This window comes from Elgaria multicarinata, chromosome 15 (genome assembly GCF_023053635.1).
Source record: "Elgaria multicarinata webbii isolate HBS135686 ecotype San Diego chromosome 15, rElgMul1.1.pri, whole genome shotgun sequence".
In the NCBI taxonomy this organism is placed as follows: Eukaryota; Metazoa; Chordata; class Lepidosauria; order Squamata; family Anguidae; genus Elgaria; species Elgaria multicarinata.
The window spans coordinates 25,295,412-25,319,626 of record NC_086185.1 but is presented as its reverse complement, the minus strand read 5'-3'; the positions used below and the strand labels follow the sequence as shown (position 1 = coordinate 25,319,626).

The following is a 24,215-nucleotide window of genomic DNA, read 5'->3' as shown; positions in this document are numbered from 1 at the left end:
GTGTCATTCTAAAACGGTTTCTCTCCGCCGACTACTTAACCCATACTGCGTCCCTCCCTGTTCAGTGCAGTCTACCTGACCTCATTCACAAAGAGAACCATAATAGCCATACTGGTATAAAACGGATATGTCTGTGGTATAGTTATGTCTAAGGGCCCACACATTCAGTTTCATGGAAGCCACACTGCAAAAACAGACCCTGGAAGTTGTCGCTTGCCTCATTTCTGTCTCAAAGCCCACGGGAGGCATTTGGAACCTCCAACACACAGCACAAATTCAGAGATCACATACACCTCTGAGTTCATGCTCTGTGTCATGTAGTGAAGCCATCCAGGTGCCTCTAGTTGTCTAGGAGGACACCTAGGTGTCTAGGAGGAGTCCCTATCCCTTCCACAAATCCTATGCATGCTGGCTCCCTGGAGAAACAAATAACCAATGACAGTTAAGGCCAGCCAGAATTTGTCTCCTGCCATGAATGTCCTGGGAATAGGTTCCTTAGATGCTGGTGTTTGTTGCCATTTCACATAGACCGCGAGCTTCCTCTCCCTTGTACAGAATCAGTCAGTTGGTAACCATTTGCTCACCTAACCCTAACACTTTTTATTCCTGGCAGAATCGCTGGACACCCGCTGGCACAGAATGAGCGCTGCTTACACATGTTCCTGCAAGAGGAGACCATCGATAGGAATTATGTCCCAGGGAAAGTCCGCCAGTAGGAGAGTCTGGCATCCTCCATTTTCTCTCCCTTGCAAAAATGACATTTATTTTTACACTGTCTCTTCTGAACCAGCTTTTTCTCTCTGAACTTCCCCCACTTGTCCATTGTGGCCTGCCATGCCGTCCCCTCCCTTCCCCTTGTCAGGCAGCAGTGTTGAGTTCTGTTGGTCTTTGGTCTCTGCAGAAAAGGTGAGAACCTGTGAAGAGCTCCACCTATTGGTGGATGCATAAGACTTGATGGGAACTAGCGTAAGGATTGTAGCGTGCATCACAAATACCTCCCTCTCTCTCTCTCTCTCTCCCCGTGCAAGGATGTGGGGAACTCTCAAAGCCTATACAGGTGTACCTACAGAGAACCTGGTCCTGAGGCGCCTTCCTCAGCTGTTGTGGAGATGTACTTTTTGTTAGCATTTGTGCCCTTCACCCCAGAATGATCAAAGCTGCGACTGGAAAGTAGCAAGTGTCTCCCTTCCCTGCTGGAAGATACTCTAGAGCAGAAATGGCTTGCAAACTCCCTTTATTTAATAGTAAGGCCCTTCTGAGGGAGTTCATACAAGAGGCCGTAGTGCATAAACCCAGACCCTCTCCCTCCACTGGAATCTTTTGAGATTTTAGCTGCTAATCCTACCCCGAGAATCTTTTCAGTCTTTGAAAAGTTGGGGGCAAATCAGACTGCCTACTCCAGGCATGAGGCACCTTTGAGAGCCGCTGCTTCCAGTAGCAGGAAGGCTCTCCAAACTATTAGTCCTAATACCTGACGGTATAGGGGTCCCTTCCATGCCATCAGCTGCAAGACATGTTCTCCTGATTAATGGCCTTGGAGCACTGGCTGCCTCTGCAAAGTCTGATAGTGGGGCCAGAAGGCGGCTTTGCTATCTCATTCTGCTCAAGGACCACCGAGCAGAACCCCCCACCCCCAGCAACAAGGCCCATGTGCCTTCCCCAGTGACTTGATTCCTATGAACACCAGCCTGGCAAGGGAGGCCACAGGCACAAGCTTCATGGCTGATATTTCTAGGGGGCAACTAGGAAAAACAGAAATCCTGTTCTTCACAATAAGTTGCCTAAGCTAAGGGCCACACAGCATGCCGCTTCTGTGACTAATGGATGCCTTCTGGCCTCGTGTCTGCATCCATCTGGAGTTACAGTGCAAAGTTCTCTACTATTTGTGTAATATTTAATCTGTTGGGAGGTCTTGTAGATGGCTGTGGGTGTTTTCATGCCATCTAGGTGGCCTCTTCAGTGCATTTGAACAAACTGCCCTGCAGTATGTATATGGGAGTGGGGAGACGCAACCCAAGGAATAAAGTGACTGTAATTAAAGTTGCCTCTTAATGCACTTTCCACTACTTGGGGTGGGTGGTAAAGTATGTCATGGAGGGAAGAAAGAGCATGTATATAAAATCCTGCATATGCCAGGGGTGGGGGAAAGTACTAGATATACACCACCCATCTGTGGGGTGACAGGATAGCAAAAACTTTCTCTCCTGGGCTGCCAAAGCAATGATTCTGAAGGAGCTGCCTCTGCACAGCCCGTTCTCATTGGCTGCTGGAGAAGTGCTAACATTCCTGTTTGAAGCAGCTGTTGCTGCCTGGCGAATCTACATTTGCTATGGGTTTTTAAAACTCCTTCCTTCATTTGGTGCACAAGTCTGAAGATCAAACGGCTCTTGCTGCTGTGTGTGTGTATATATATATATATATATATATATATATATATATATATTCTGATGTGGGGCTTATAATTCAGCAAACTATGTCTTCAGTTGACTGTCTAATGTAATGTCCAAGACTTGTTCATATTAAACCACTGTGAAGCCAAAATGTCTGTGTCCTGTCAGTCATAGGCTGTTCTAATTATGTTTGGGTGAAATTTCTATGTCAAACCTGTCATTTGGATGATGTTTGAGGTTGGATTACAACACCCTGCCGATAACATTTCCCTTTTTGCTTCTGCAGTCCCAGGTCAACGGGCAGTTGGAGCAGAGTTCTTTCTGATAGGAACGAGAGAAGCAAGCTTCCTGTAGCTGCTCCTTCTCTAGCTGACAGCTCAGTCAGATCTGGTCTTCTCTTTGCCACAGTATTCTTCCTGGAAGAAAGGGAATGCACCCTCCCAGTTGTGGTTATTCTGGTGACAGAGACCAGAGGATGCTTTGCCTTACTTTCGCAAGCCTGCTTAGGGCTGGAGAGCTTGACCATCTTCTGAAGGGCATGTGCTTGGCAAAGCTGCTGTGTGCTCTGCTTGTGACCTTAAGTTGAAGTCCTAGGGACGGGGAAACTCTGGTAGGAGATACAACTTCTATATAGGCCAGAGCCCCTCTCAGCAATGCGCTGCTGTTCCTTCTGCCTGGTTTTTGAATACCAATAATGTAATCTACTACAATAGTTGTTCATATACCTGCTCATCTTCCAATGCGATACATATCTAACCCACCCTGTACTGATAGATCTCAGAGCAGGCTACGGTCAATAAAACAGTTCAACACAAACCATGAAATGGGCTAGGAACATCAGTATAAAACAAACCTTAATTTTGTAAACCGTCCAGAGAGCTTCGGATATGGGGCGGTATATAAATGCAATAAATAAATAAATAACCCAAGCCAACAAATCTGAACTAAGCCTTTGTCTGTAGATCCCCAAAGCTTGTGGGTCTCCCACCCACCCCACACGCACACACCCTCCGTCTTAACCTCACAACAGTCCTGCGAGGTTGGCTGGGCTGAGAGGTAACAGGCTCAAGATCACCCTGGGAGCTTCATGACTGAGTGGGAATTTGAACCTGGCTGGGCAGTTCTATGGTTGACCTTCTAGCCCAGAGGTGGCTTATGGGACCTCAACCCCCATCATCCTTGATTGGCCATGCTGTGGCTGGGGGTGTCGGGAGTCTAACACTCAACCATTCATCCCCATTAGGGCTCTTCTAGGCCTTGCTCAGCTCCCCAGTTACTTTTCCTGTTCCGCTTCAGTTCCTGGATGGGGGCGGGGGAGACCATTTTTTAAAGGGGTCGCCACATTGAAACAGTAAACCAACCCTGCAAATAGATAGCCGGAGCAGCAGGTAAAGAACTGGGTTAAGCCTTTGCTGGGGTTCCCCCCCCCCCTTCTTTCTTTTTTTGACCTGCGTGAGTGCCTTATGTAAGCGAACCGTCAGAGAGTGGTACACTCCACCCCCACAGTCCGTAGTGGTGCAGTCCGCTCGACCCCCTCAGAACTCAAATCTCGGTTCTCTGGCAGTTGGTCCCGCCCACCCCGCCGCTTCCACCGCAAGAAATTCCAGCCGCTAGTCCCAGTGGACGAGGGCACTTTCTCCTCTCATTGGCCAACTCTCACCACATGATCTCAGCCTTCCTGAACAGCTCCGCGGTGCTGATTGGGTGACTCCGCAGGAGGGATGGGGGGGGCGAAGGCTGTGACGCGCGCGCCTGTCTACGGTAGGTGGATCCTCAGCCAATGAGCAGGACGCGCGGAATATAAAAGCAAGTCTGAGGTGAAATGGCCGCCGTGGCAGTTGAGCGATGCAGCGCCTCAGCGAGGAGTCTCTGTCGCCGCCGCCGGTTCCTCAGGGGAGCCTCGGCAGCCCCGCGCCGGACGAAGGGCCGCCGCCGTCCCAGCCCGCCTCGCTGAGCGTCCTCTACCGCAGCGCCTTCGCCCAGGACTGCGAGGCCATCGCGCTGCAGCTGCAGGCGGCCCTCGAGGACTCGGGGTGGCCGGAGCCGCCTCCTGCTTCTCGGCTGCGCTGCGCCTCGACTATCGAGGCCGAGACGCTGACGCCGCTGGGGCCTTCCTGTTCGTTCTTCAGCGAGGCCCGCCGGACGCCCGCGCAGGACGCCTGGCCTCCGTCGAGCGAGCTCCCGCAGCCGCCCGGCAACCGCACCTACGAGTGCCACGACGAGGCCTCCGCCGGGCCTGCCTCCTTGGCCGGCAGCTGCGCCACCTACCTGTGCGAGGAGAGCTCGCGGCTCTCGACGGCCTCCCTCGCCTCCACGGCTGGCGCCCGTTTCTCCCTCGCCACCGAGGACAACGGCCGCGACGACAGCGCGGCCCGTCGCCGCACCTACGAGTGGGAGCTGCCGGCCGCCGCTGGCGAGGACGGGCCGGGGCCCTTGGTCACCTCCACGCCGCTCTTGACGGGCGCCCAGCGGCTTGCGCAGCCCGCGCGGGGCTCAACACCCCGCAGCGCGCCCGGGGAGCAGGCGGGCCCGCCGAAGCTGGGCTCCGGCAGGAGGACCTCGAGAGGGCCCGCTCAGGGCGCCTCTGTGCTGCGCAAGAAGCTGGTTTCCACCGCCACCGCCAAGAGGAGCGCGCTCCCCACCCGGAAGAAAGGCCTTGCCCCTGAAGCCGGCCCGGGAGTTGCCCCTGCTGGAACGAGACTCAGGGGGGCGGCCGCAGCCCTGCCCATCCCGCGTGGGGCGGGCGCTGAGCTCCGCAGCGCCTGTCTACAGAGCTCAGTGGTGCCAGGAACCAGCGCAGGATGCAATGGGCAAAGTCAGACTCTGGCCAAGGTAGACAGGGCCGGCGCTACCATTTTTATTTATTTATTTATTTATTTATTTATTTATTCAAGGATTTTTATGCCGCCATTCAGCCAAAAAAGGCTCTCACAGCGGCTTACAAAACTATTTCTTGACAGTCCCTGCCCACAGGCTTACAATCTAAAAGACATGACACAAAAGGAAAGGGGATTGGGAGGGAGGAGGAGGAGGGGGGAAAGGAAAGCAAATTCAGGCACTACAATCTTAGTTGGAAAGTTCAGCAGTTACAGGGGACAGCAGGAGGGAGGGGGCTCTCAGCTGGAGCTGGACCCAGGCACGGTGGAGAGGTGCCTGGCTGCTGCTTCCTCCCTCACTGGTGGCCTCTCCAGAGACAGTTGGTAGCAGGAGGGAGGGGGCTCTCAGCTGGAGCTGGACCCAGGCACGGTGGAGAGGTGCCTGGCTGCTGCTTCCTCCCTCACTGGTGGCCTCTGCAGAGACAGTTGGTAGCAGGAGGGAGGGGGCTCTCAGCTGGAGCTGGACCCAGGCACGGTGGAGAGGTGCCTGGCTGCTGCTTCCTCCCTCACTGGTGGCCTCTCCAGAGACAGTTGGTAGCAGGAGGGAGGGGGCTCTCAGCTGGAGCTGGACCCAGGCACGGTGGAGAGGGGCCTGGCTGCTGCTTCCTCCCTCACTGGTGGCCTCTAGTTACCATGACGCCAACTAGGCAGCCGCCTAGGGCACAGACTTCAGAGAGGCACAGTACTGCCCTTTAAGGGTCACAGTTTTATACAAATTAGCTGTTTTAAGAAAAAACATACCATATTTCTTCGATTCTAAGACACGCTTCCCCCCCCCCATATAAACATCTCTAAAAACGGGGTGTGTCTTAGAACCGCGGGTGTGTCTTAGGGGTTTTTTTCCCCTGTTGGTGGTACTGAAATTAGTGTGCGTCTTACAATCGATGGCGTCTTACAATCGAAGAAATACAGTAATAAAAGGAAATAATAGTTCAGAAGCTCTTCTTGAACAGCTGAATGGGAGTTGGAATTTTTTTGGTGGGGAGGGTGCAAGTAGCTTGCCTTGCCTAGGGTGCAAAATAGTCTGGCACCGGCCCTGAAGGTAGATGCAATGATGGGCGGGGGGCGGTCGTGAGGGTGAGGACCGCCTGTGCGAGGCTGCAGCACATCTTTGGCAATCTTAGTTTGTTTGTTCAATACATCCACCACTGAACAGGTGCCAAGGCTGTTAAACAATAATAATAATAAAAATGCGCCAGGAGAATGGGGGTGCTTCAACAACCCAACTCAGTGGCTGGTGCTCCATTTCTCTGTCTGGCTCATGTCTCTCACTGGCATTCTGGAGAGAGCAACAGCCTACTAACTTATAGGCTGGGCCACCATATTGTAACTCAGGCAATAGCAAGGACTAACATAGTCCTTGGCATCTAAGGCTCAGCTAATATTTAGGTTGTATGTCTTGTAGAAACAACTGCCTGTTGAAATGAAGAAAACTCTGACAAAGCTGCCCTGCTTTAAGACACTTCCCTTGTCTGTTCAACCCCCTTCCAAACTCACCAGAGGATCTATAGCTGGAGGTAGGTTGGGCTGAGAGTTTGTGATTGGCCCAAAGTCACCCAGTGAGTTTCCATGGCCATGTGGGGACTAGAACCTGGATCCCCCAATACTCTAACCACTATAACACACTGGCTTGCGTTGTGGGTGAGTGAGTGTGGGCTTTGGGGGGGGGGGTGCTGAGCTGCTTGGGACAATAGTAAATTGAACTGCATAACCTCTGGACTACAAATGTCTGGGTGCTCTTGCCGTTTTTCTCCAAGGGCTGCTCCTCACCAACTTAGGCTGTGCATGAACACTTTAAATTTAGAAGCCAATTTTAAAGCAGGTGACAAACCTTGTTTGTTAGTCAGGATGGGTATAGGAAAGGGGCGGGGGAAAGAGAGGGCACATTCAAAGCTAATATAGGGTTGGAAGAGACCTGGGTGGGCTCCTGAAGTATTTTTAGGAGACTGTGACAGCATTCACAGCTGCCTCTGGCAGGTATTATGATTCATGGCAGAATTAGGGTGGGAATCAACATGTACTCATTACATGTTGGGTTCAGAGCACTGAGCTTTTTTCAGGCTGTGATCTGGATAGAAATCCAGTCAGTGCAACCTTAAGGCACAAGTCTTTGCTCTTTTTGGATTATGTTTCAGCAGCTGGAGACAACAAGATAGCCAAGGCAAGAGCTCAAAAGCGTCCCCAGGAGAAACCATCTGACCCTGTGTCCACCCAGAAGCATCCCTTTTTAAAACGGGTCTACCAAGGCAAAGGTAAATCTAGACTGATTCCCGTCTTGACCATGGCAGTGAGTCCTAGCTCTCCCTCCACAGAGGCATGAGCTAGGTGCCAGGCTGAAGCTGCGGGTAAAATGAATTTGGAGGAGAAACGGTTTTGGCCAGTACAGTGAAACTACAAATGCCGGGTTAGGTAGGAGTGGCCACCTCAAATCAACCAGAAGTCTGTTTTCTGGTGCTGAGGCGCCTTGTTACCAGCAGAGGGAGGCAGCAACCCACGCTCTGCACAAGCAATCCTCTACTGTAGAAAGTATCCTGGTGCTGCATGACGAGGAAGGGAAAAGTATGATGGTGGGAAAGTGGTATCAAGCATAGTCCAGCTGAGGAGGAGCTTGAAGTCAGGCTGTGGGGCTCCAGTTCATGTGGGAACTAGAATCATGTGGGAATTGCTTGTCTTGCATTCAGGTCAGACTGAGAAGCCCACAAGTGAAGTTTTGCCAGCAGCTGGACAAATCTGTAGGGCTACTTCAGGCACTGGGTCTGCTGCATCTTGCTTAGAGGTAAGATCACGTGGGAGGACGGACCATGGGACTAATGACTTGGTTGAAACTGTAAAGGTGATGCTTATCAGACGTGCAGGTGATTGGCTGGAATAGAAGACAATCAATATAAGAAGGATCTTGACAGGGTGTGACCTTGGGCTAAAATAAAATACATTCAATATAAAGTCTTACATTTAGATACACACACACACACACACACCCAAAAAATGAGAAGCACAAGTATAGGATTGGATAAATCTAGCTTGGCAGCAGTGCATGCTAAACAAAAAATGAATGCAATCTTAGGTTGCATTAGAAGAACCATAGGGTCCCGATCACAGGAAGTAATCTATTCTGTGCTGCTCACGCCACATTTGAAGTACTGTCCAGTTTGGGGTGCCACATCTTAAGGAGGTCACTGACAAACTGGTGTGTGTCCAGGCAAAAGTCACCCGAATGGTGAGGGTTGTGGAAACAAAGCCCCTGGGGAATGGTTGGGAGGGCTGGGTTTGTTTAGCCTGGAGAAGAGAAAATTGAGGTGAGACATAATAACAGTCTTCCAACATCTAAAAGGCTGTCATGCAGAAGAGAGAGCAGACTTGTTCTCTCATGCTCCAGAGGGCAGGACTAGAACCAAGAGGCAGAGAAGTTTCAGGGAGGCAGAGTCTGATTAAACTTTAGGGGAAATGTCCTAACAATGAGAGCTGTTTGACACTGGGACAGACTGCCTTGTCAGGTGTTGGGATCTTCTTCATGGGAGTTAATTAAGCAGGGGTGGTGCCTTCCATCTGTCAGGAATATTGTGGCTGCATCCTGCATTGCAGGTACTGCATTGAGCAGAGATTGGAGTAGATGACCTCCAAGGACCTTTCCAACTCCATGACCAATTCTGCTGCCTGTACTGGGGTGTGACACCTGCTTTGCTGTGTATCTGTTGAGAAAATTCATCAGGTTTATGCATAGTTAGAAGAGCTCTGTGAATGCAGTCAGCAAGGCAGCAGTATACTGGTATATGAGGCCCAGCCGGAAACACATCTTATGGGTGGGATAATCAAACAGGCTGTCGCCTCCAATGTTATGAAATGGAGTGTACTGTCTGTGTGGTGACAGCACAAACTCTTTTATTTATTATTTATTTATTTATCATACTTATACCCCGCTCCTCAGCCAAAAAAGGCTCTCAGAGCGGCTTACACTTAGCAAAAAAGACAGTCCCTGCCCTCAGGCTTACAATCTAATAAAGACATGACACACAAGGAAAAGGAGTCAAGGAGGGAGGGAGGGAGGAGAGAGAAAGAAAGAGAAGGAGAGAGAAAGAAAGAGAGAGAGAGAGAGAGAGAGTCCAGCAGGAGCAGGCCCCGATGTTACTTCTGCCTGCTCCTGTCCCCTCGGTCCTTCTTTTTCCCCACAGGGCCAAGATGGCAGTTTGCCCTGTGCGGGGGGGGGGGGGGGGAAGAGTCCAGCAGGAGCAGGCCCCGATGTTACTTCTGCCTGCTCCTGTCCCCTCGGTCCTTCTTCTTCCCCACAGGGCCAAGATGGCAGTTTGCCCTGGGGGGGGGGGAAGAGTCCAGCAGGAGCAGGCCCCGATGTTACTTCTGCCTGCTCCTGTCCCCTCGGTCCTTCTGCTGGTTTCTTCAGTGGTGATGCAGCCCTGAAGCCCATATTACTCAGAAAGGTAGCCATTTAATTTAGTAGTTACTCACACTATCTGAAGCTAATACAGCCTTGTACTTCAACTCCAGTGTCCACGGCTACTTGAAGAAAATCAACGATTGCTTGAAGAAAATAAACAGCTGAAGATCATGTTGGACAAGTATCGGCATAAATAGAATATGGATGACAGCCTTTTTTATAGAGCTTAGATCAAATAAATCTCTACCTATAAAGCCGAAAGTATGTGTGTATCATGTATGTCCGGAAATGTTTATCCACTTCCAGATGAGTTAGAAACTTGAAATTTGGCACAGTGAGAAGTATGACTACAATATACCAGAAAAACCTAAACCCGCAGAATTTGGGGATTCAAGTATTTTTAAAGAGTTTAATAAACACCAAGGCTTATGCCTTATGCCTACAACTCCCAGCATGCCTTGGGTGGGAGGCCAGACTTACTGCCCTTTGTTGGCCATTGTGAGTGCATAGTGAGTCTTTCACAACCCCGACTCCTAAGGTTGGTCTTGAGCAGTCAACCCAATTCCACATAAAATGAAGCAATCCACATAAATGGGTTGCATCTGTTTGTTGTGCCTCCTTTTGCCCTCTGCATGGTTTTTAAATTGTAACTAGATATGGGGGAAGAGGCTGTAGGAAGGAGCTGCCAAACTAGCCTCACCTGTTGGGGTTACTATTTTAGTCTTAACTACCATATGTACCCATATTTTATTTTATTTCTTAGTTAGAATTATAGTATTGCGATTTATACAGTTTCAGAGCAGATAAGGGTAAAATAGTTCTGACAACTAAAGTTCTGGGCCCACAGAAAACAATCACAGTGCAGAATGCTTTTATAAAATTTAGCGTTGTTAAATGCCTGGGAGAAGAGAAGAGTCTTGACCTGGCGCCTGAAAAATAGCAGCGTTGGCGCCAGGCGAGCCTCATCAGGGAGATAATTCCACAGTTGGGGGGCCACCACTGAAAAGGCCCTCTCCCTTGTTGCCATCCTCCGAGCTTCCCTTGGAGTAGGCACTAGGAGGAGGACATTCGATGTTGAGCGCAGTGTACGGGGCGGTTCATGTCGGGAGAGGCGTTCCATCAGGTACTGCGATCCCAAGCCATGTAGGGCTTTATAGGCTAAAACCAGCACCTTGAATTGGGCTTGGAAATGTATAGGCAGCCAATGCAAGTGGGCCAGAATCGGTGTTATATGTTCAAACCTCCCTGTTCCAGCTATCAATCTGGCCGCTGCATTCTGCACAAGCTGCAGCTTCTGAACCGTCTTCAAAGGCTGCCCCATGTAGAAGGCATTGCAGTAATCTAATTTGGAGGTTACCAGAGTATGGACAACTGAAGCTAGGTTATCCCTGTCCAGATAGGGGCATAGCTGGGCCACCAACCGGAGTTGGTCGAAAGCACTCTGTGCCACCTGAGCCTCAAGTGACAGAGATGGTTCTAGGAGAACCCCCAAGCTACGAACCTGCTCCTTCAGGGGTGTGTGTGCAACTCCATCCAGAACCGGTTGAACACCCCCCCATCCAGTCAGAAAAACCACCCATCAGTAGCATCTCAGTCTTGTCTGGATTGAGTTTAAGTTTATTATCCAGTCCATTATTGTGGCCAGGCACTGGTTCAGCACATCCACAGCCTCACCTGATAAAGATGAAAAGGAGAAGTAGAGCTGCATGTCATCCGCATACTGATGACAACGCACTCCAAAACTCTGGATGACCACACCCAACGGTTTCATGTACATGTTAAACAGCATGGGGGTCAAGACTGACCCCTGCGGAACCCCATACTGGAGAGTCCACGGGGCCGAGCAATGTTCCCCAAGCACCACTTTCTGGAGCCGACCTGCCAAGTAGGAGCGGAACCACTGCAATGCAGTGCCTCCCACTCCCAACTCAGCCAGACGTTCCAGAAGGATACCATGGTCAATGGTATTGAAAGCCGCTGAGAGATCAAGGAGAATCAACAGAGTCACACTCCCTGTCTTTGTCATCATACAGGGCGACCGAGTCGGTTTCTGTGCCCAGGCCTGAAACCTGACTTAACTTTTTAGCCCAAAGTTAAGACTTTCTACTACAACAGGCCCCAAACCGTTGGCTTGGCCTTCTGGTTCTTAAGTTGCAGTCTGGGCCACGCCTCTGAAGCAAGCCGATGCTGTTGGGTGGCAGGTAGGTGGCTTTTCCCACAGGTAGGGCAGTTCTCTTACCACCTTTCCCAACCTTTTACTCAGTTTAAGGCGCCTCCATTACATCTTCATTATGTTTTTGCGACTCTGAGCTGGGAGGGATGGGGAAAGAAGAGGGTAGAGTTAAAACTGATATACAGCTGTATGTTGTATTTTGATAATGTGATATTTTCCTTATCCTGAAGGTCACTGACACATGGCCAAGATCCCTAGGGAATCTGGGCCCATTCACAGCCTTCACAGCAGTGTAGTGGGTGTTGGAGAGCTAGTATCTGTAGTATTCAGTGCCCTTTTCCCAGCTGACATTTTATACTCAGTGGGCAAAGAGCCATAAGAACAGCGAAGGGTTTGTGCTGATTATGGCAGTGATACCCTAGTGCTCTTAAGAGGTCAGGTGAACAGAATACTTCAGCCCTCTGACCTACTGTATGGTGGGGAAACCTCTAGAGCTGCCAGAATTTCCCTTGGGTATTTGCTATATGCCAAGCCTATTCTAAGGCAGAAGCCCTTGAATTTGTAAATACAGGACATTCAAAGGAAATACTTTTCTCTCAGAACCGAGAGTCAAAAGAGCTCACTTTTGCCAGCTGCTGGTAAAAAGAGCTTGTCAATCACTGTTTTTTCCTCTATAACTTTTGGGTATGTAGTTTCTAGGAGTTTGAATTGGGCTTAGTTCTTACATGATTGCTTTTGTATATAACAAACAGTATTTTATTTATACAAAGGCTTTTTAGGAGATAAAGATTCCATATTTGTTCTTGCAAAAAAAAAAGTTTTAAGTGGCAACAGATGTTTGTGTATTTTTATGCATTCTTAAATTGCCCCTGAAGAAGGAACTTGGTTCTGGGCTTGAAAAGATCACTCTAGCACTTTAAGAACACTTTCTCTCCTGATTACTACTTCATTCATCTCTTCCTTTTTGGTTTTGTGTGCTGTTGGGGGGGGGGGGGGGCGCCGTGTTCTCGGGGGGAGACTCTAGTCTCTACCCCATCTGCCTCTGCTCAAATACATCTTTTGTTCAAGTTTCTGGCATCCTTCTTATGCGCAGAATTGGGCTTTTCCTGATGTGTGCTTAGCTGAGTCTAGACTATGAATTCTAAACTGCAGGAAGTGTTAGCTGTCTCCACATGTCCTACCAAACTCAAACTCTCCTATTTCTAGTGGAGTCAAATGATGTAACAGCTTTGCTTTGGCAGCCCCCTGCCCCCCTTTCTAAGAGAAGACTGAGGGGAGACATAATTGCACTCCTCAAATGCTTGAAAGGTTGTCACACAGAGGAGGGCCAGGATCTCTTCTCGATCATCCCAGAGTGCAGGACAAGGAATAATGGGCTCAAGTTACAGGAAGCCAGATTCCAGCTGGACATCAGGAAAAGCTTCCTGTTGGAGCAGTATGACAATGGAACCAATGACCTAGGGAGGTGGATTTTTGCCACACTTGAGGCCTTCAAGAGGCAGCTTGACAGCCATCTGTCAGGGATGCTTTAAGGTGGATTCCTGCATTGAGCAGGGGCTTGAAATCGATGGCCTTGTAGGCCCCTTCCAACTCTACTATTCTATGATTCTACGACTAGACTACCATGTGCCCACTGCAGTACTGGAGAAAGTTGTGTTTCTGAATGTACATAGGGGTTGATGGTACATATTAAGAACTGCTTTTGTTCATAGCTGCTCATACCACCACTGAACTTGGCACAGGAGATCAATAGCTGTGTCCAACAAACCACAAAGCATGTGATGGTGTGGCAATATTTTATTTGGTCCAACAACTGTAGTAAGATGTCACTTGTCACAATCAAGTTACATAACCCTTATTCACATGTAGGCATTCAAAGCGAAAACAGCAAGGATCTGCTAAAACAGTAAGCCTGTGGGACGCCTCGGTGCCATGGGTACTTAACCGCCTTAAACTACAGCAGCAGTTACTGGGTTAAAAGTAGTTACTTCCAAGAAATAATCCACAGGTTTTCCTCCTCCATCACAAGAAGGAAATGTCAAGTTTATGTATAGATATTGAGCTACTTCCACTGTCTCCTACCTGGGAACTCACTCATTCCTCTGACTTGAAACTTACTGTAGACCTGCTTGTTTGGCCCAAGTGTGCATGTGTGTATGTGAACGGCAGAGAAGTCATTGGTGAGCTATCTCTGGAACTCCCAGGATTATTTTCCTAGTCAAAATAACAGCAAAGCAGCTGGCTTTGTTTCCAAGGGGCAAGAGGAACCGAGTTGCCACATATCTTGGGAGAGTTGCCTCCATAGTTGCCAAGTTCTGAAAGAAGTGCGGGTGTCTGCCTAATATTGTAAACTAAATTCCTTTTCAATATGCAAATCACCCATCATTTGGTCTTCACAGAACTCAGAATACTTAAAGAGTTGGGGGGAGAGAAAAAATCCCAGGGAGTCGCTAAAGTAAAAAATCGAGTTTACTGCATCTTATTTACAACTGGGGATGTATTATTTCTCTTTAAAAACTCCTCCTTCCCAGTCTGGAGCCAGTTGCTCTTTATTAGCTTATTTTGCAATCTGTTCTGTCAGAACTGATTTACAGCAGATAAAGATCTGGCAGCCATCTCATCCTCCTCTGGATTTTTGCCAACTGTTGGTATGGGCCTGTGTTGTCCTTCTCCTCTGACTCCAGTTCCAAGTAACTAAATTAAATACACCAAAGGATGCCACTTTTAGTCTACTGGCTTTCTGGAATTAGCCTGGATAGCTGTGTTTCTAATCAGCAGGATAAGGCCTGCTATTCTGGAAAGCGTTATGTCCAGAAGTTCATCAGGTGTCATTACTGGGACCATCTCACAACAGTGGTTGCCGCCGCAGTTGCAACTTTTGAAAGAGGTGGATATATCCACCTGAGTCCTGGTTTTGTCACTTACCTCCTCCTCCTGCTCAGATCTGTTGACAATGCTGACATATTATTGTTGCCTCCAAATTTAGTTCTAGCATAGTCTAATTTCTTAGGACTCATCTACACCAAGCAAATATTCCACTATGAAAGCGGCATATAAAAGGCAGGAGCCACACTACTGCTTTATAGCAGTACTGAAGTGCACTGACAACTGTTGGGGCCCATTGACATATACCATATATACACTTTCATAGTGTTATATCCTGCTTGGTGTAGTTGTGTCATGGGCCCCACCAGTTGTCAGTGCACTTCAATACCACTATAAAGCAATAGTGAAGATCCTGCAGTGCACTTCAATACTTCTATAAAGCAGTAGTGTGGCTCCTGCCTTTTATATACCACTTTCATACTGCTTTCAAAGTGGAATATCCTGCTTGGTGTAGATGAGCCCTTAGTGTGCTAATCTGACTCTACATGTAATTCTTCAGCACTATATTATACTGCACTGTCATTACCAAACAAAGGCAGAGGTGGAGAAACTATGGCACTCCAGATATTGGACTCCACCAGCCTAGCCAGTGGCAATGGATGATGTGTGTTGCAGTCCAACATCTGAGGGGTCCATAGTGTCTGCACCCCTGAACAAAGGCATCTTCAAATGGCTAGACAGCTTTAAAAGATCTCTGTAGGCTGCAGGGATACATAGAGAAGGTATATTTAAAAAGAAACCTTATTTGATCCTGAGTTTCCTACAGCAGATGGTGATTGAGTCTTGTTTTCTGCTTTTAAGGGGACATTTTGGGAAGAGGAGAATTGGCATTGTGTGGGGTGGAAACAACATCCCTTTGCAAATGTGTGACACATCTTCCTGTCAAGTGTGGCCATGATGAAGAAAAATCTCCTCGTTGTAACTATTGTTAGGAATAGGTTGGGCCTTGGACTCCTTTCATCCGTGCCAGAAATTTCTAACTCGCTTTCAATTTACTGGTAGCAATCAAGACAGAATCACCCCACAGGGAGCAAGCTTTGCTTGAACAAACCGTGAAGGGCTCACATTTATGCTATTTGCTCCTGAAGCAGGGCAGGGGGCCCACCTGTTTGTTCTTTCCAAAGCTAACTCCTATCAAATACTGGGAGCTCACCGCCACCCCCCACTTCCCAAACCAAAGCTATCAAAAAGCTGTAATAGAAATGAGCACTTAAATCCAAACTGGTTACAACAACAGGGTGTCCTTCAACTCTATGCCAGACCCCAAGACTCTGCTCTGAAAAGATCTCAAGATCTTCCCTTGCTCAACTTGTTAAGGCATCCAGAATACTACGATGCTTTGGAAGCTGAATTGCAGTTGCACAACCATAAAAAGGCGCATGCTTTTAATAATATTGCTTGGTCTATACTGAGGCTACACAAGTCACCTTGTAATGGAATATACTGCAGTCAGGTTGTGCATGGGGCACATGTCCAGTTGACCTACAGCTCCGCACTAGTGCAGGCCCAGACTTCTGTTCACAAATGTGCTTTCCTGCGGCTCACCACCCATCCAGACATTTGTACTGGGTTCAGAGGTCAACATCCTGAGAATCTAGACTTCAGGATTGAACATCAGTTTTTAAAGAGTATGGGAATACATGGTGAAATCAGAGAGAGCAAAGCAGGCTGCACCACATGGGACTTCAGTGCTACATATAATACATCTTTCCTATCCTTATGACAAGTAGAACTATGCAAACATTTCCCATTTATTCAAGTTGCAAAAATCTGACATAGATTATTTAGCGTGAAGAGCAGCCAGGCCATTGTGTACTAGATCTAAAGCCTGCAGGGACATTTTTTTTTTAAGCACCATGAAGTATGTCCTCATTTAAAGCAGGAGCGGGCAACTTCTGGCTCCCCAGTTGTTTTGGCCTACAATTACCATCCGCCTTAGCCAGCATAGGCAATGATGAGGGACGATGGGAGTTCTAGGTAGGCCAAAATATCTGAAGAGCCACAAGCCGTCGGCCCCTGAAAGGTACTATAGCAGTAAGGAATGGATAGCGCCCTTGTTTCTTTTACAACGGACAACTTGAGGTTATGAACTGGAGGAAGGTGTTAAAACCTCTGCATGTAAGACTGTACACTGGTAAAGCAAATGGTGGTGGCGGGTCTCTAGCTAAGAACAGCCTGGTTAGGGGAGTTGACATTTGTGGGGCTTGAACAATCTCCAATTGATCCTTCCATAAATACTCAAGCCAACTAGTGCTATTGAAGGGATGTGCCTCAATGAACTCATCAAATGATGGCAGTAGGTCAAACATATGGAAAAAAATATTATTTTAAAAAGGTCCTTTGGAGTTTTAAGTCATACAAAACATTTCACATTTCTGCTAACATTATACAAACAACAGTGAAAGGAAAGCAAAAAGCTTATAGGCATGGAGATCCAGTTTTAGACTCCAGACATCTGACACTGGAGTGCAGGACACGGAATAATGGGCTCCAGTTACAGGAAGCCAGATTCCGGATGGACATCAGGAAAAACTTCCTGAATGTTAGAGCAGTACGACAATGGAACCAGTTATCTAGGGAGGTGGTGGGCTCTTCCACCCTAGAGGCATTCAAGAGGCAGCTGGCAGCTGCCAGGTATGCTTTAGGGTGGATTCCTGCATTGAGCAAGGGGTTGGACTCGATGGCCTTAGAGACCCCTTCCAACCCTACTATTCTATGAGTCACTCGCATACAGCTACATGAGAAAGGCCACCTCTAGCAAACAAGGCCAGATAGAATAAATACAGATGCCGGGGTGTGCAGCAGCTTCTCTGCCTGGTGTTGACTTCCCCGCCCCCCACAGGCCAAGGGGGAACTAGTTGGGCCTTGCATCTGCCCCACCTCCTGCCCAACAGTTTTATTCACCCCCCTTGTATGGACGCAAGTTCACGACAGCATGCTAGAGAGACCACACGCCCAGGATCGTGTCCTCACTTCCTTGCTGCAGGGAAAGGTAGGAGGCAGGTAAGAACCCAAGAGCACCCGTGCTGCGTGGATGGGGGCAGGGAGAAGATCACCTGCTCTCAGATAGCAACGTCTTGGTTCGGGTCAGAGCTAGGGCACTGCAGAGGTTTGCTTGTTGCTGGCTGAGATGACCGTGCCACCTTTCCTTCTTCACTGTGCCTGATCCCATAGCCGAAATAGATGGCAAAGCCTAAAAGGAAAATGCAGCCCCATGGTCAAAACAGCCTCCCTGCTCACACACTGCACACACACACACACACCCCACTGATATGGAATTCCCAACTTGGGAGGGGGCTGCCTCTGCCGGCATTGACCCCTATATGGCAACGCTTCACAAGCGGAGTTTCACGCCCCTTACCTATGGCCATCCAGACAGCAAAGCGGGCCCAAGTCCCTTTGTCCAGCTGCATCATCAGATAGATATTCACTAAGATGCTAAAGAGAGGGAGCAATGGCAAGCCAGGCACCTGGGAAAGAAAAAAAGAGGATGCAAAACGCACTGCATTTCAACAAAACCGGTTTCCTCACAACGTTTTCATTATGATGATAAAACTAGACTGCGTCTCCAGTGAGGGCCTTTCCGAGCAATGGGAAGCAGCTCTAAAAAAAAAAGGTGTGGAGGTGATCTCTTTATTTATTGACAATATTTATATACTGCTCCCCATTGAAAAATTTAGGAGCGGTGTACAAGATAAAATGAAGGGAAAAAAACACAGACGGAAAAAACATACACTTAAAACAGATTTTAAAAGAAGCAAATACAGTGACTCATGGCTGGACATTAAGGAAAGGCTTCCTGGAATAATGATGTTTTTATGAGGCGCCGAAAAGAGTACAAAGTTGGCGCCTGCCTGACCTCCAGAGGCAGGGAGTTCCATAGGAGGGGGGCCACCACACTGAAGGCTCTTCCCCTGGTGGACTCCAAACGGAGGATGGATCTATGTGGGACCACCAGGAGCAGGCCCTCAGATGACCTCAGTGACCGGGCAGGTTGGTAGGGGAGAAGGCGCTCTCTCAGGTATCCTGGTCCCAAGTTGTTTAGGGCTTTGTACACCAGTACAAAAACCTTAAACCTGGCCTGGTAGCAAATAGGCAGCCAGTGCAGTTCCCTCAGCAGAGGAGTTCCATGCTGGAAAGGGGCAGCTCCAGACAACAGCTGAGCTGCAGCGTTCTGCACTAGCTCCAGCTTCTGGAGCAGCTTCAAGGGCAGCCCTACAAAGAGCACGTTGCAGTAATCCAATCTTGAGGTTACCAATGCCTATATCACCGTGGCCAAGCTATCCCTGTCCAGGAGAAGGTGTAGTTATCTTTGCACTAGCTTCGTACATTGGGCCTGTAGTAATCTTCGCCTGGCAGACAGCTTCCCTCTTTGTGCAGAAGGACAGCGTAGACTTGCTATTTTTATACAATTTTGTCTTGAGGGTGGGGATGCTTTTAAATTAGCAGTGGATGAGCACACCACTGCAACACCGCAAAGTGGGCAAAACAAAATTGCTTGCAAAATTGCCTTTCATCTCCAATCATTTGATAAGGAACAGCAACGCCTAGCCTTGTTCTGCAGGCAGGAACATCGCGCCTTCTGCCTTTGCGCTGTACAGAGGTGCAAGCGAAAAGCCCCCATCCCTTGAACTGGGCACAGAGGCTAGCAAGAAGAGGTCAAGCCTCTATGGCATGCTGGCATATGGAAGGCACATTGCTCTTGAACTGGGTAGAGGCAGAGAGAGAGACTACCCATCCTAGGAAGGAGGAAGCTAGCAAGGAAATATAGCACTTCTTAAAAAGCAAAAAAAAATGGCTTCTCTTTCCATGTTAAGATCCAGCCACTAGGGAGCAATAGTGGAAGATTCACTGTTGCCGAGACACCAGATTGAGGCAAACTGGCTCTGCTGTTCAAGGTCCCCCAAGGGAAAGTAGCCCTTCGATCAGGATTCTTACTTTGAAAGTGAGACGTGTCGTACTTTCTGGCTGCCTCCAGATGACAATAGTGCCAACAAGCGAAACACCTAGGAAAACCACGCAGGCTATGATCCAACCGACGCTGCCGTTCAAGAGGGATGCCCACTCATATGCCAGGATTCCACACAGGGCTGTGATCATTATACCTGCAAGACAGGAGGCCCCAAAAGCAACTTTATATAAAGCCGGGTGGTTTCCACCTGAGAATTTTCTAACTGAATCACAGAATAGTAGAGTTGGAAGGGGCCTATAAGGCCATTGAGTCCAACCCCCTGCTCAATGCAGGAAGCTACCTTAAAGCATCTTTGACAGATGGTTGTCCAGCTGCCTCTAGTGTGGGAGAGCCCACAACCTCCCTAGGTTATGGGTTCCGTTGTCGTACTGCTCTAACAGTCAGGAAGTTTTTCCTGATGTCCAGCCGGAATCTGGCTTTCTGTAACTTGAGCCTATTATTCTGTGTCCTGCACTCTGGAAGGATCGAGAAGAGATCCTGGCCCTCCTCTGTGTGACAACCTTTCAAGTACTTGAAGAGTGCTACCATGTCTCCCCTCAATCTTATCTTCTCCAGACTAAACATGCCCAGTTCTTTCAGTCTCTCTTCATAGGGCTTTGTTTTCAGACCCCAGAACATCCTGGTTGCCCTCCTCTGAACACGCTCCAGCTTGTCTGCGTCTTTCTTGAAGTGTGGCGCCCAGAACTGGATGCAATACTCAAGATGAGGCCTAACCAGGGCCGAATAGAAGGGAACCAGTACCTCACGCGATTTGGAAGCTATACTTGTAGAAACTGGAAATCTCAGAGCCAGAGACCAAAGCATGCACTATCTTAGCTCTGTTGTGGAGCTACCCTCCTCTTTCCTCCTGGCCTCTGGAATGGAAGAGCCGGTGTGGCGTAGTGGCTAGAGTGCTAGATTGGGAGTCGGGAGATCTGAGTTCTAGTCCCCACTCGGCCATGGAAGCTCACTGGGCAACTTTGGACCAGTCCCGGACTCTCAGCTCAACCTTCCTCCTCGGAGGAAAAAAGGCAGGCCATAAATGTAATAAATAAAATAAGTTCAGCTCCATCCAAGAGAGAGTAGAAGTAGCCCAATAGGCTTAGCTGATCCAAGTACTGTCAGATGTCCATCTCCACATCCATGCTGTGGGAGTCTTCCTGTTCCCACTTGAAGCACATGCGGCAGCCTTCTCCAAACGCGCACTCCCCAGATGTGTTGGACTACAGTCTCCAACATCCTCAGCCAGGGTGGCCTATGGTTGTGCTAGCTAGGGACGACAGGACACATCCTTAATCCAATACATCTGGAGGGTACCGGGTTGCAGAAGGCTGGATCACCCTTGAGATGCATTCAAACTCCCCTTCCCCAGTCAGCTATGACCCCCCCTCCCATTTTTACCCCACCTCCACCAGCACTTACAGACAAGTGTGCTGCTGATGTAGACAATGCGCCCTGAGAGATGAGTTGGAGTGTCCTCAGAAGGACAGATAAGGCTCCTCCAGCTGTACTCCTCTTTCAGCACAGTCTGGCTAATGCCAATTGAGGGATTGATGACCACCTTCTCTTCTTCACTTCCATTCATCTCAAGCATTTCCAGGTCTTTGGAGGCGGCGAACATCTCAGGCTGGTACCTATCAGCAAAGCCAGGAGAACTAAAACAGGGCACTGCAACTCGCTGCCAGCCCCTCTGCAAAGAAGGGTCCACCGGCCCAAACGGAGTGAAGACCTTCATAGGCTAAGACGATACGATACGTATAGCTTTATCACACCAGCGTTATACTGTGCAATCACTGCGCATTGCATGCAAAGGACTCAGAAGTTTCCCACCTTATAAATAATCTGCTTTGATTGGGAAGTACTCCCAGGCATCCTGCCTTAATTGTGCTATGAAGCCAAAAGATTCGCCGTATTTAGCCCCTGCTTTTTGAGTGTATCTTCTGAGCCGCCGCCGGGGCGCAGGAGCAGGATTTTAAACAAATGCTTACATCCGCATAAGCTTTAAAGATAAAGACACCAAAATTGGCACAGTAATAGATATTAGGGAGAGCTTTAAGCATACCAAATTTGAATTGAATTGGGTCATCCGTTGATTTTTTATGATTTTTTTTTTACATTTCCCCCCTTCAAGTCACTTCCTGGTATGCAAAGGATCGCTGTCGCCCGGTAGCAAAAACAATAACGGCGAAAGCTTAGCGCTACGGGGATAATCCGAGGGAAGCAGGTACATGGGATGAAGCTCGTAGATGGGGCTTGGGGAACGTCCCATGGAGAGCAGAATACTCCTAGAGGCACCCACCTGAGGATGAGCACACAAACAGCGACCAGGGAGTACGCCAGCAGAGTCCCGATCGACATGAGGTTAACCAGGTCTTTCAGCTCGCAGAGTAAAGCCATCAGGGCTGCAACAGAATAGGACGGACATGAGCCCCGGTTTAGCTTGGAGGAAGAGGGGAGAAGCGAAAGACGCCTATTAACACATCGTACCGGCGATGATGCCCGACACAACAGTGGCCACCAAGGGAGTCTTGGTCCGGCTGTGCACCCGGAAGAGGAACCTGAAGAGCAGCCCATCTTCAGCCATGGCATAGATCACTCGCGGCGTTGGGAACATGGAGCCAAGCAGGCTGCATGGGGCAGAAAGAGGCATAAGTCAACACTGGGGTGCGTGGGAGAACCTCCGCAGGAAGGTGCCGTCGACGGCCAGGCATTCATGAGTTTATCCTCAGCCAGCAGCAAACTGTCACGCTCACTTCAAGATAGTTCTAGCCCTTAAAGCCCTAAACAGGCTGCAACTACGGTATCCGAGGGACAGCCTTTTCTCAAACGGGCTGTGTTTTTTGTCCGGAGACCCTCCTCTGGGTGCCCCCACTTTTCGAGATTAGGTGGGTGGCTAATGGGGAAAGGGCCTTCTTTGTGGTGGCATCCAGCAGGAGTACAACCTTAAGGAGAGTCTGGAGGTGGCCTCTGGATCTCTTAAAGTTGCCCACCCCTGCTTTAGGGCAACGTAGGGGGGGGAAGGAATCCTTCCCATGCCACCAAAGGAGTTGCTGAAACCCCAGCAGTTGGGCTAGGGGAACAGGGAGGCAGGCGAACATTCATACTTCCCGAAAGCTCACCAAACAGCTTTCGGGAGCCAGATTCTGCAGGGAAATAGGGAGTGGTTCCCTTTATGCACCCTGTTTCCCTGCATGATCAGCTGACGCGTTCCCTCCCTTTTCAAATTCCAGCTGGGGTGTTTTTTTTAATACCAATTTGATTTAGGGTTTTTTTATCTGCCGTTTTGAGTTGTTTTTATGGATTGCCGTTCTTGAGTTTTCCTGGCATCTTAAAACGTTGTGTCTACTTTCGTTTGCCAACTGAAGGCAAGCCGCACATCCTGAAAATAACGAAAGGGGATGGTGGCGGCAGGCCAATGGCGGCAGGCAACTCCACATCACCTCTGCTTCCATTCATCATCCCTTACCTCGTGGAGAGGGCACAGAGCGAGCCAATGGCTACCACGTAGCGGGCGGGCTCCCACCCCACAGCTTTGAAGGCGTCGGGCAGCGGGCTCTCTTTATCCACCAGGAAGTAGGGCACCATCAAGGTCAAGGAAGCAGAAACCCCAAAATAGGCCACGAAGCAGATGAGGAGGGAGACGATGATGCCAATGGGGATGGAGCGCTGAGGGTTGCGCGCTTCCTCACCTGGAGAAAGGGGAGAGGGGTGCCGAACGGCCCAGATGTCATCCCGATCAAAACCTCCCTCCCCTCCTACACCCAAGGAAGGCAAACCCTTTAAGAAACCTCCCCACTCCCCCGGCCCCATTTCAAGCCAGCCTGATTTGTCTAGCATTTGCCCGGACCTTAAGATCATCTACAGGGGTCTTTCTCCGTGAGCCCCTGCCAAAGGAAGTGAGGCAGGTGGCTACTAGGAGGAGGGCCTTCTCCGCTGTGGCACCCCGGTTGTGGAATGAGCTCCCCAGAGAGGTCCGCCTGGCGCCTACGCTGTACTTCTTTCGTCGCCAGCTGAAGACCTTTTTATTCTCTCAGTATTTTAACACTTAATTTTAACTTAAATTTAAATTTTACTGTTTTAACTCTGTATTTTAATCATCATCATCATCATCAGTTTATTGTGCTAGCCAAAGGCCATGACAAATACATCCATAGAAAAGCATACAACTATAAAAGTACACAACAGTTTAAAATAACCAAGAGAGCCATACAGACAAGCTTAAATTTACTGTGACTAAAGCTCTCATTTCGCTCAGCACTTTGAGTCTCCCTGGCAGTTTATAGCAATTTTATCTAGTTCTCTCTTCCTAATCTTTTTCGCTGCCAGTGCAAACAATCTTATATCAATTTTGCTGCATGGTTTTATCCTGGTTGTGCTTTTTATACTGTATTTCGTAATTGTGCTTTTAACCTGTTGGTTGTTTTATTGTGGTTTTAATTTTTGTGAACCGCCCAGAGAGCTTCGGCTATTGGGCGGTATAAAAATGTAATAAATAAATAAATAATAAATAAATAAATAAAACACAACACTCCTTTTTCATGTGCCCCGT

At 48.8% G+C, this 24,215-nt stretch overlaps 2 protein-coding genes across 3 annotated transcripts in view; one reads left to right on the top strand and one right to left on the bottom strand.

Annotated features, from left to right (window-relative positions):
• Window positions 1–2,040, top strand: part of SNX12 (sorting nexin 12) — a 7,846-nt gene extending 5,806 nt beyond the window's left edge. Inside the window, exon 4 of one of the 2 annotated variants that reach the window (XM_063141624.1) lies at window positions 614–2,040. In XM_063141624.1, the coding sequence (XP_062997694.1) occupies window positions 614–716 (103 nt within the window). In that variant the 3' untranslated portion in view covers window positions 717–2,040. The remainder of the gene's footprint in view (window positions 1–613) is intronic. The other variant, XM_063141623.1, reaches the window with a different exon arrangement.
• Window positions 2,041–17,434: 15,394 nt separating this feature from the next.
• SLC7A3 (solute carrier family 7 member 3) overlaps window positions 17,435–24,215 on the bottom strand; it is a 34,191-nt gene continuing 27,410 nt past the window's right edge. Inside the window, exons 6-12 of the mRNA XM_063141717.1 lie at window positions 23,133–23,355; window positions 22,154–22,293; window positions 21,966–22,068; window positions 21,089–21,300; window positions 19,654–19,820; window positions 18,077–18,185; window positions 17,435–17,908 (exon numbers count right to left, since the gene is read on the bottom strand). Of these exons, the coding sequence (XP_062997787.1) occupies window positions 17,778–17,908; window positions 18,077–18,185; window positions 19,654–19,820; window positions 21,089–21,300; window positions 21,966–22,068; window positions 22,154–22,293; window positions 23,133–23,355 (1,085 nt within the window). The 3' untranslated portion in view covers window positions 17,435–17,777. The remainder of the gene's footprint in view (window positions 17,909–18,076; window positions 18,186–19,653; window positions 19,821–21,088; window positions 21,301–21,965; window positions 22,069–22,153; window positions 22,294–23,132; window positions 23,356–24,215) is intronic.